The sequence below is a fragment of the Vipera ursinii genome, assembly GCF_947247035.1.
Source record: "Vipera ursinii genome assembly, chromosome: 1".
Taxonomy (NCBI): Eukaryota; Metazoa; Chordata; class Lepidosauria; order Squamata; family Viperidae; genus Vipera; species Vipera ursinii.
The window spans coordinates 294,468,845-294,481,131 of NC_139512.1; the positions used below are offsets into that span (position 1 = coordinate 294,468,845).

The 12,287-nt window shown below is 40.1% G+C and overlaps 1 protein-coding gene across 2 annotated transcripts; it reads right to left on the minus strand.

Moving 5' to 3' along the window:
- Positions 1–659: 659 nt before the first annotated feature.
- Positions 660–12,072, minus strand: LRRC73 (leucine rich repeat containing 73). 2 transcript variants are annotated; one of them, XM_083350119.1, is made up of 6 exons: positions 11,209–12,072; positions 8,967–9,127; positions 7,977–8,099; positions 5,542–5,642; positions 4,336–4,519; positions 660–1,283 (listed from the first exon to the last, which is right to left on the minus strand). In XM_083350119.1, the coding sequence occupies exons 1-6, from the start codon at positions 11,478–11,480 to the stop codon at positions 1,213–1,215; spliced, it is 912 nt and encodes a 303-aa protein (XP_083206245.1). In that variant the 5' UTR covers positions 11,481–12,072; the 3' UTR covers positions 660–1,212. The 2 variants fall into 2 exon arrangements, with proteins under 2 accessions (XP_083206245.1, XP_083206246.1); XM_083350120.1 differs by lacking the exon at positions 660–1,283 and adding an exon at positions 3,702–3,849.
- Between the last annotated feature and the right edge of the window lie 215 nt (positions 12,073–12,287).

Below are 12,287 nucleotides of genomic sequence, written 5' to 3' on the forward strand. Positions count from 1 at the left end.
GTCCAGGAATGCTTTTGGAAAGTTATAGAATTTGTAGGCCAAGGGAAGTGCCCCACCTCGCCATCCCTGGAATTCCCCATTCTGTCTTGAGTACTTTACAAAATTACGTACTTCAAAAAATGGAAGAAGAAAAAAAGGAGAGAACTACAGAGAAATTTTCTGACAGAACAATTAACCAGTGGAACAGCCTACCTCCAGAAGGTGTGAATGCTCCAACACTGGAAGTTTTTAAGATGAGACTGGACAGCCATTTGTCTGATATGACACAGGGTTTCCTGCCTGAGCAGGGGGTTGGACTAGATGACCTCCAAGGTCCCTTCCAATTCTGTTATTGTTACTTCCACAATAAATTATGTGGTTGCTGTAGCTTTTATTTTTAATGGCCTATTGTCATTTTGTGAAACAATGAGTATATCAAAATGGATTTGAGAAAGTGAAGATAACAAAGTACATGAGACTGAGTTCAGTGTAGGCCTTGGCTGAAAAAGTTCTGGCGACACAACTCTTATTAGCATTCTGCTTTTCATAAGACAATAAGATACGTGGAGTCAAGCAGCCAAACTGTTTTACTAACTCCATGTTCAGGTGAGCTGTTACTATTTTCAGTGTACATCTCATCCCTTCTAACTTTTTCATCGATACTTAGATCAGAACTCTGCCATGTTTTGTGAATTTTATAAAATTTTACCCAAGCATAAATACAAGCAATAAAAAGAATATCTCTTTCTTATACATATATACATCTGAAAAAAGCAGCTTCTCCCAAAGATCAGTTAAGTGTGGCAAAATATAAAAATACAGCAACTGAATCATCAAAAGCAGAGGTTAAGGACTGATTAATTAGGATCTGGTTCCAGAGTAGGGAAAAGAAAGGTGACTAGTGTATGGATCTGCAGTCACACAGTCTAGTATTTGCATACAGGTATATCAGTTTTTCTATCTTTGCTTAGTGCAGGGGTTTCAAACTGCCAGCCTGCGGGCCGGATGCGTCATGCCGAAACTGCACCCACCACATGGCCGGCAACGGAGAAAAAGTCACGATACATCTCGACACGTCACATGTCGTTGTGAGTTTGACACCCCTGGCTTAGTGCACACACAAATTTCAGAAGCACAGTAGACATTACACAAGATGTGTGAAAATACACATTTGTACCAATATATCTTTCCAAATACAGTACATGGAAATATTTTTCTCATCAGACATTCTGTTCACATCTCTGTTTCCGCTAATAGACTTTCTCCAAGGCCTGATGTTACCAAGACCATCTGGGAACTAGAATCTGAAATGGAAAAAAAAAATTCTTTAGCATTGACACTGGCAATTTTTATCTTCCTTTAAGGCCTGTAGATAGTGCTGCCAAAATCCAAAAGCAAAAGGGTTAATTTTCAGCCTGTGAATTTCTCTTTTAACTTCGTCTCAAAATCACAACAGCAAAAATCCAGCCATCTCTACCTAGTGATAACAGCAGTTTCCTGCAGGTTTCAGCGCCAAGAGAAAAGGGAAGCCATCGACAATTGCAGCAGAGCCTTTTAAGAACACCAGATTTATTAAGCCTCACTTTCTAAACACCTTTGAAGTGTAATTACTGTAAACTGCATGAAATCTTCAAAGCAACAAGTTTGTAAAACTACCTGGTGAGTTAACATTTGTTCCAATACAAAAGATAAATTAACAGTCTGCATAATTTAAAGAAATTGAGATAAACAGCAAAAAGCTTAGTAAGAACTTAAAAAGTTACAAACAAATTAAGGGATCAGACAGTTTTGGAATGTTAGGACTTTTATTAAAAGCTTTGGGAAATATTTTTTTTTAAAAAAAACCAATTAGTTATTAGAAAATAAGCAATAGAAATGTCAAATTTTGTAATTTTAAAAATAAAGCACTAGAGGGGGCTAAAGACTTCAGGCAGAAGAAAGAAAAAGTTGTATAACCTACAAATGACAACTTTATGGCATTTCAGACATTTCAAGAAATTTTGGAAGAATGGGGTTATGATCTGGTAGCTACAATGTCTGCAACATTGTTTTCCTACAGTATAGGAATGTATTACTTCCAAAAGATTTTAAAGAAGAAATGATAACTGAAAAGGAATATTTTGGAAGGCTGACAGGATGAAAGGAATAAACAAGTATTAATGCAGAAATACTGGGAAATAAATTCAGGACTATAAAAGAGATGACAGACAAAATGGAACCCCAAATGGTAAGACAGAATAATTTGGATAATTTTTATCAGATTTACAAACGTATATTAAAAAAAATGAAGAAACTTTTTGAGATGGGAGAAACGAAGGGAGATCAACTACAACAACATCAGGATGAAATAAGGACCAAGATTATCTATTTTTATCTATTCTTTTTTTTAAATTTCAGTTTATTATTTATTACTGATATTCCTCAGTTTACAACCCATTCATTCAGCTGTTGTTTGAAGTTACAATGGCACTGAACGGTGATTGTGACTGATCTTTGGAATGTATTTTTAAAATCCTTAATAAAATTATCTTAAAAAAGGAAGAAGCACCAGATTTTGGTGTTAGGTGTTTACTCTGATTGTGTTTTTATATCACTATGACAGGTATGAAGTTCTGATGACTTTTAGTATCAGCGATATACCAAGGTAAGTAAAAACATTCAGCACGTTTGAAAAATCGGCACATACATTTTCACGGAATTGTACTTTCCACTCTTTATTTATTTCATGGATAGGTATGTATAGCTCCAAATGAAGAACTAGACTTCCATTTTTATTTTCCAAGTACATGGTTTTGGGCCTATATGGAAACTAGAGTAAAGATGCAGCAAATTAGCCTCTTTCCCCCCCCCCTAAAATTGGAAAGAAAAAAGATATTCATTTGTACTATCTTATCTCCCCAAGATAATATATTGCTATATTAATTTTAGATATATTTTGAAGATGCAACCGTATCTTAATTTATGATTTTCAGTTATGGAACTGCTTCATATCAGAAAAATAAACTGGAAACCAGTCTGGTATGTGTGTATTTGTAAGCAGGCTAAGTGACTCTATTAATTCCTACTGCCACATACCACTTAAATGAATGATTCAAGAAAATCGTTTTCAGGATGAAAGCATTTATTTATTTAGTGTGTATGTGCACCTTAGTGTCACCTGGTGACTGCCTAGACAGTCCCTGCAGTTTTCTTGTCTTACTGTATTATTTTTTAAAGGAACTCAAAACAAAAGCATTCTTTATCATTAATTTCAAAATCTTTTTCCCAATTTATCTGAGCCCTTCATCTGTTCTAAAATCAAAGTTTTAATCATCCTTTTTGCTGTTTATTCTAGAAAAAATGTATTATTTATTAAGTATTTAAAACTTATTTCACAAAGGATTGAAGGAGACTCACTGGTTATTGTAAAACTTGTTAATTCAAAAGTTCCTAATAGCTGAAAAGCAGTTAACAAGCATTTTCCAAAAGCAATTAGGAAAGGAAGTATGCGAACCACGTGTCTTTTTGAGGAGCCAATTGTAGTTGGAACAAGATGGCTATTCCCTCATCTCCCAGAGCTTTAAAGCTACTGGAGATCACTGTCTTGTGGTCTCCCCGTGAGGAACAACTATCTGGAGCATTTGTGGGTGATCTCGTCCTCTCATTGTCCAGAGAGAAATTATGGAGAGGCAGTCTACTCGCTGGATCTTCATTCTGTCACGGTGAGCTTCACCTTTTGTGGTGCCATCTTCAGCTTGCCATATCTTCCCCAGAAGTCTTCCCTGCAGTTTTCTTGGAAAGATTTTGGAAGTGGCTGCCCTCTCCATGAAAGCATTAACTATTAGTTTATAGTCAAATTTAGTATCCATCAGCTTCTATTAAGATTTCATCCTGAAAGAGGAATTTCAGTTCTAGATAAACTATGCCAATTATGCCAATACAAATAAATATTGGGATGAAAGAACAATACAATTTAGAGATACAATTATCAAAACTTCAATATTACAAGAATGGGGAAATATCCGTTCTCCATCAATTGTATGGTGATCTGAAATATAGAATTCCTCTATATTTGAAAAAGCATCTCACTAGGGAGTCACAACTAGTGGGCTATTTTAAGTATCTGTTTAAACTATTCTACATGGCTAATATACTTTTCCCCCTTACAAAATCAGATAAACTGACTGAAATACAAATTAGTTTTACAGTATAATAGAAACATACTAAAGACTAAATGATCAGTGTTCTAGTAAAGAAAATTCTTATCTCCTCTTTCCAAATAAATCAAAAGATAAAAAACGCAGTATCCTAATTCCACATGCGTGTTAATCTCCCACACAGTGTCACCTCCCATTCTCAAGAGGGAACCAATCTTACTGCTTTGACAGATCCAGGAATTCTTCTCTCTGGCCATCATTTCATGGGGCACAGTCTCATCTTCTTCCTCCCCCTCTGAAAGAAGGTCTGAGATTTGCTGCTGTAGTTCAGGACTAATGTTGTTCTCTGCCAGGATCAATGTCCTCAGAGCTGTTGGATAGTTTTCCACCATGTCCAATAGGATCTGAATTGTGTCAGAACAGAACAGAGGCATCATGAGAAACAGCTGACTCTAGTCACCAGGTGACCAAGGGAAAAAAAAAGATTTAAAATGGATTACAAAGATCGTTTGGAGGTGGGAGAAACTTCTAATATAATTTACCAGATTCCCTGCATGGATTGCCCGTGACAGAATGGGAAGAAGCTAATCACCAGACTGCAAGAACAAGAACAAGCAATTAGATGAGGGGATCCAAACTCATTGCAATGAACAAGGACATGCATTCAATTTTGCAGCTACTAAGATTGTTGGATGAGCAGGGACAAAAATAGCCAGAAAAATGATTGAAGCCTGGGAAACGGGCCCATGATCAGTCAATAGGAGTGCTGATTTACTATCACCAGCTTACCAGTTACTTAGGAGCCACGTGTGTGGCAGCAGAAAGAAACAACAACTACTTAATAGCCGGCCATCGCCACCCTAATTAACAACTAAAAGCCACACACAACCAGGCGTCATAGAAATACAACTCATAGAACAGCCTAGCGCACACATTCAGAAAAGAAAGAAGTTCCCTGGAAATGGGCTTCAGCATGAACCTGAAAGCTTGGAAGAATAAATCTTTGGTCCTGATGACTAATTCAGATTGAATCCTGCAAGATCTAAACTGTATTTATTATGACATGGGATTAACAAGGGCCAATTAATTTAAAACATGGTTATATTTATTCCTATTTGCAATTATAATTGCACAGAACAAGTTCTGCTTCACTAAAGAGAATCAGTTCTTTTGTCACTAATTCACTAGTACCTGTGACTGTATCCATCTCTGTTGGTTAAAAAAAACAACCAGTCCCTTGACATCAAACCAAAATCTAAGGGGAAGTAGGTGGTCTTCCACATCATCAAGTTTTAAGTAAATGTAATTTCTTAGGTCTCTTGAAAAATACATGGGGTCGAGATTATGTGCAAGCTTTGCAGTTGGTTACGCTGACTTTTATGACTGGCAAGAGAAATAAGGGCAACAAAGAAAAATGCTTCCTTACCATAGCTGACTGGTTGGTAAGTCCTGTCCCTTCCAAGTCTAAAACTTCTAAGGTGCGGCTGGATGCCACTGAAACAGCCAGCATTGCTGCTATCTGGTCACCTACGGAACAGAAAACCAGGAGATGTGAGACAAGCACACTTCAAGAGCAGCAGAATGTAAGGGACATCTGCCATCATCTGAATGCTGAAAGTTTCTCCACTCTCCCTCAGATTATGGCTCCTAATGCTGAATTCCAGTTAATAATAAGTTGGAAGGGACCTTGGAGGTCATCTAGTCCAACCCCCTGCTCAGGCAGGAAACCCTATACCATTTCAGACAAAGGGCTGTCCAGTCTCTTCTTAAAAACCTCCAGTGTTGGAGCATTCACCGCCTCTGGAGGCAGGTTGTTCCACTGGTTAGTTGTTCTAACTGTCGGGAAGTTTCTCCTTAGTTCTAGGTTGCTTCTCTCCTTGACTAGTTTCCATCCGTTGCTTCTTGTCCTGCTTTCAGGTGCTTTGGAGAATAGCTTGACTCCCTCTTCTTTGTGGCAGCCCCTGAGATATTGGAACACTGCTATCATGTCACCCCTCGCCCTTCTCTTCGTCAAACTACACATACCCAATTCCAGCAACCGTTCCCTATATGTTATAGCCTCCAGTCCCCCAATCATCTTTGTTGCTCTTCTCTGTACTCTTGCAGCTTTATAAAGAAGATGCTGAGCTAATACTTCACCATGTGTTGATAGTGCAGGATGCTAGGCAATGGTGAGGAAATTCTCCTTTTCCTCCTGCTTTTCAACCTTTGCAAACTAGCTAGCAATGGCAAAAATAAATAAATAAATCCTCCAGCACTGAGCAAATCTCTGAGTAATCCTTGTCTCTCCTTGTCTCCGAGTAGCCCCCTAGCAGCTTATGATTGGTTAGCAGATGAAGGACATGCACCACTCCTTGGGAGCCAAGGTGTGGGAGGGGAAAGCCCGGGGGGGGGCGGCTATCCATCCTAGTGGGCAAGGTGAGGCAGGGCCTGCACAAGTATGGCCAAGATGTTCACATCTGTCTCCCCCTTTAGTGGGATGAGTAGTACAGAGCGGCCTGGCTCACCACCTGCCAAATCAGCTCAGCAATGCAGCTGGGAAGAGAAGAAGTTTCCATGGCAACTGCTGCTGGAACTCCTCTTTGCCTTGCTATTTTTTGAAGCGGCAGCTGGGAAAGGGACAACTTATGCTCACCAAGTCCAGGATGTGGGATGGAATTCAGCCAATGACCCCACAAATAAGATACTGCCACAGAGTCTGCAGGAGAAGCTCATGATCTTGGTTCCAGATGGCCCAATAGTGCTCTGCTGCTCCTTCCTTGTACAGAATTGAGCATGTGACGATGGCAGGTTTGGTTTTGCACTTTCAGCTTTCAATTAAGGAGTGATTTCTTAAGCCTTCTCCTAGTGCTTCTATTTGAAGCACGTGAGTGAAAGATTATTGCTAATAAACTGAGGCTTACAGACAAACTTAAGGGGGAAAAAAGGGGGGGATCTAGATTGGAAGAAGCCCTGACTGAAAATTTACCAAGCCCCTACCAGCCTTTGCAGATCAGGTGGGGCAGTACAGTCCCAACACATGCAGAAGACGATGGGCTATAGAAGGTTGGGACAGAAAACACCGGATGAGATGGCATACAATTGGCCTGACTTTGTAGAAAGTAGCTTCACCATCTGCCAAATCTGCCTTTTTCCCCCAAGCAACCTTCTCACAGTCCTTAGGTCCTCTTGATTAGAGGGCAGAGTAAACTGCTTTTAAATTACTACTAGTATAAGGCAAGCATATCAAACCCATGAGCCACATCAGGCCCTGGAAAAGCAAGTAATGCAGCCCTACAAGATTTTTTTTTCCAAAAAGTAAAGGAAGCTTGTTATTTATATACATTAACTACATATTTTCTATGCAGCCCAAGACAATTTCTCTTCGGTCAATGAGGCCCAGGCAAGTCAAAAAGTTGGACACCCAAGGCATAAGGCAACTTCTAACCAAGAAGACATAATGGCCTTCTAAGTAACTCTGTTAGGTATTATCTGGATGTGTTTTAAGATGTAAGCCTTAAATGATTGTGATTAATATTTATATGTGACTTATATGTAAGGGTGTAGTTCTATACATATGTTGTATACAGTATGTTTAAATGTGTGTTATGTTTGTGTACACTTTGAGAGCAAGCAACTAAATTTCATTTTTAATGTGTGCCATTGTGCCCACAGTAAAAATGACAATAAATGTCTGTCTGTCTGTCTGTCTGTTATCTATCTATCTATCTATCTATCTATCTATCTATCTATCTATCTATCTATCTATCTATCTTATGTATCTAACTATCTATCATAACCTGTATCATCTCAACAAAATCTCTAATAGCCAGAAGGACACACAAACACTGCCAAATATCCAAATCCAAACAGTCCTCTCACCCAGGGGATTGTAGTCCAAGTTCAGCACTCGCACCTGGGAACTGTGAGCCACTGCAATAGCCAGACGTCCCCATCCCTTGGAGGTGATGCCAGAATTTGCACTCAGAGTCAGTTCCTTCAATCCTAGGTATATAAAAGAAAAGCCAGGTGACCGCAAGGCAACTTTTCCAAAGCCTCTTCCATTCAGGGTTATCACCACTGAATTATTAATGCAGCTGAAACTTATCCAACCCTGATCAATTAACCTCAAAATATATTTTCAACACACTCTTGTTCAACCTAGTGCTACAATTATTTGGTAACCTATGTTAAATATGGAGAAACTAGAAGGGGAGCAAAACATTTTCAGAAGCAAAAGAAGCTCAAGTTGCTTGAGTAGCTGACAGGCAAACTGTTATCTTACCACCCCAACTGTCACAATAATGTAACAATAAGCGAAATACTTGATCATGTTCTACCTTCCCCCAACTAATGCTGTTCAGAAGCGCTGAAATGAGAGCTGAAATCCTAACCACTATGGCCCAATGCTGCAACTTGCGGTCCCACAACTATTGGAGCACAAGATTGGAGAAAGCTGTTTCAAGAATATTTCAAGTTCTGCTTGCTGACACTCCAATTCAAATAATAGCTACAGGTAGTCCTTGACTCACAACCCTTCGTTTAGTGACAGCTTGAAGTTCTATGTATTCAAGAATCCATTTTAGTTTCACATGAAAATAAGTATACTTCATTCTGTGGGTTGAAAATCATTTATTTTAAATATAATTTTATTAAATTAAAAACATTTTGCTTGAAACTCATTTATTCTTAACTCCCGTAAGACTCCTCATCTACCAGAGGATTTCCATTTGAGCCCACTGCACTAAGAAACCAAAGCCATCATTTCTTTTGGACAAGGAACTCTTGACACTCCCACAATCCCTTTTGCTTTGGTAGAGCAAAAGTCCAAAGAGAACAGCTGCAAAAGATGAGGTGTCCTCTCTTCCTTACCTGACTTGGCCCCATCAGGAGGAAGAAGGCCACAAATCAAGTTGATACCTTCATCTCCCAGCATGCAGTCCCCCAAGTCCAAGGCCACAAGGGAGGGATGGATGGATAAAGCTGGGTTGAGAATGGCCAGACCAGCATCTGTCAGAGGACTCCCATGAAGGCTGCATAAATAAAAAGGAATTATAGACTCCCTTCCCTTCGACTTGCAAACGATAATACAAATCCTAGGCCTGTGTTTCTCAGCCTCAGCAACTTTAAGATGTGTGGTTTTCAACTCCCACAAGTCTCAGCCAGTATCCACACATCTTAAAGTTGGTGAGGTTGAGAAACATTAGTTGGCATACATGCTGCATAGGCACTTCTTTTCAGAAATTAGAATGAAATCAGGCACTGGTAGAAAAACACAGGAAGGTTATAATGGAGGACAAGAAAACATGAGCCCTCTGAAAGAGGTAGAGAAATGTTCAATAAAAAGTCTTCTCTAAAAGCCCATTAATACATATTTTTGCCTGAATTTCTTGTTTGGGAGGCCATTTCTTTATTGGAAGTGATCTTGAAAAACAGGGATGGTCTAACTTTGGCTAGTCTAAAGAAAAGAAGAAACAGGGGCGACATGATAGCAGCATTCCAGTATTTGAGGGGCTGCCACAGAGAAGAGGGTGTCAAACTATTCTCCAAAGCACCAGAGGGCAGGGCAAGAAACAATGGTTAGAAACTGACCAGAGAGAGAAGCAACCTGGAATTAAGGAGAATCTTCCTGACAGTCAGGACAATTAACCAGTGGAACAGCTTGCCTTCAGAAATCATGGACGCTCCATCACTGGAGGTTTTTAAGAAGAAACTAGACAGTCACCTGTCTGATGTGGTATAGGACAGATTCTCCTGCTTGAGCAGGGGCTGGACTAGAAGACCTCCAAGGTCCCTTCCAGATTCTATTCTATTCTATTCTATTCTATTCTATTCTATTCTATTCTATTCTATTCTATTCTATTCTATTCTATTCTATTCTATTCCTAATGTACACTTCTTAAAACTTCAAATTCATAATTGACATTAGCCTTACCCATTACTTGTTGAAGCTATTCTAACTACAGTGGTACCTCTGTACCTGACTGCTTGGTACCCAGTAGCATCGAATTTGCTACTCAATGCATTTTGTTGAGAAAATTTTGTCCCAGTATTTATCATTTGTTTGGGTACTCAACAAGCAAGCTAGAACTTGTTGGTGTTGGTTGCCTTGTGACTCGCTACCCTTTCCAGCCAAAAACAATGGGTGATGCATTAGTCACACGGTAGCTCCTGCCCCCTACACATCGCCTTACAGCCTTAGTTTCTGTGGTCATTTTGTGTATTTTTGCACTTTTTTTCTCATCACTACAGGTAAAGTGAAGTTTTTACTTGATTTAATCTAAGTATTTATTAACTTTTAGGCTTACTTCTCATGTAAAGTCATGATATACAACCCCATGTTTTTTACATAGTGCCTTAAAAATTGCATTGTCTTTGGTTTGGGAATGCATTAAATTTATTTACATCATTCCTTATAAGAAAAATTTATTTGGTACTCATAATTTTTGGTACTTATCACACCTCCCAGGACCAATTAATGACAAGTACCAAGGTACCACTTGTACTTGGATCAGGTAAACAAGTCATAGAACCTGCAGTTATACAACTAAAGCAGCTTTTTTAAAAAAAAATTACAATAAATTTAAGAAGACTCTCTGACCTCTGAAAATGAACATAAGATTTGGAAGCTCATTTAACTGTTCCACCAATTTATTGCAACAAAATGGCAAAATATGGGTCTATGGCTTTCATGCTTTCTTAACCAAAGGTGGGGAAATTGCATTCCTACTAAAATCTATTGGATTTTGACTTCTTACCAGCTCCAGCTCAAATAGCAAATATTCTAATTTGTGTCATTTACTAATGACTACCTTTTATTCTGGGGAATTAAATTGTGATAATTATCAATATTTAGGATTGGATGACCTTTGGTTCTTTAAAATGCATTGAAATCCAACCTTCCAGAACAGGAAGATACGTTTCTTTGGAGCAATAACCATTTAACAATATGGAAGGGATAACTGAACTACGCTAAGGAACTCTGGAAGTCCTCATTCACGCCTGAGTACATTCCATACCCCAATGAAACCAGCACAGCATTTGCCCTGCAGGATTTGCAACACTGGAGTAGAGGCAACATTCTCGGCTGATACTAAAAGGAGGGCCTACTCACAACAAAGATTGGACAGAGCGGTTTGTCTTCAGAGCTTCAGCCAATTGCTTGACCCGATTGATATTGGAAACAATCCCCAAGTTAAGATTAAGTTGAGCCAGGGAATGAGAATCTGCTACCCCCTTGCAGATGCGACCGAAATCTCGATCAGAAAGTTGACAACCGCGGAGGGAAAGCAGTTTGATGGAGTTCTCCCGCAAGCTCTCACAAATATCCCGAATCTCCGCACTGGATAAAGTCTCCCCAGAGATCTGAATAGATCCTGGCAACATCGCTCTGAAAACTAGCAAACACCTTTAGCAGGTTTTACTACGTTAATCCGGATTGCTGTGCTCAAAAAAAATACGGGAAACCCAGATTAGCGCGCCAGGAGCGCTCTGCAATCCGGTTTAAAAAAGAAAAAAAAAAGCAGGGCGTTACATAAAGGAACGAACCGACAGTTTTATAATCCTCGGGTAAAATTGGAGGATCGGTGCAATTTTAAATGAAAGGAATGCATCGATCAAAACAATAGGCGATTCGGAAAAGTCCCGCTGGGCGTTATCGCACGAACTGGAACCGCGGAGAGACGTCAATCAAGGCGCCGGGTCGGACCGAAGTAAAAAATTCCGCGCAAAAATCCCGAGTTAAAAGCTGGGAGGCTAACAGCGCGAAATGTCTAGACAGGGGGGAAAGGGAGCGCGCTCCATTTCCAAAGATGAGTGGGAAAGCGAGCGGACCGGTAGGTGGGGCGGCAGGAAGAAGAAACGCAAATCCAAATCGGAGCCAAAGTCTTTCCAGGATTTTAAAAGCCTGGCGAAGGCGGATCGTCTGGATTCTGCAGAAGCGGGAACCAGGTGCGCGCGGGTGTTTGTCTTCCGGGTTTGCTCCCGTTTCAGAGAAACCCCCTCTCCCCACCCCCGGCGCGCTTCTTCCCATCCGCAGCGCTCGAGTCGCAAGCTTCCTCCCCGCCGCCCCACTTGCTCTGCTCCGGCCGCAGCGAAGGCCCGACTCCTCCAGCCCGGAGACTGCGGGCTCTCCCTCCCTTCCCCGGCGCTTCCTCCTCCTCCTCCTCCTCCTCCTCCTCCTGCTTTCACCGC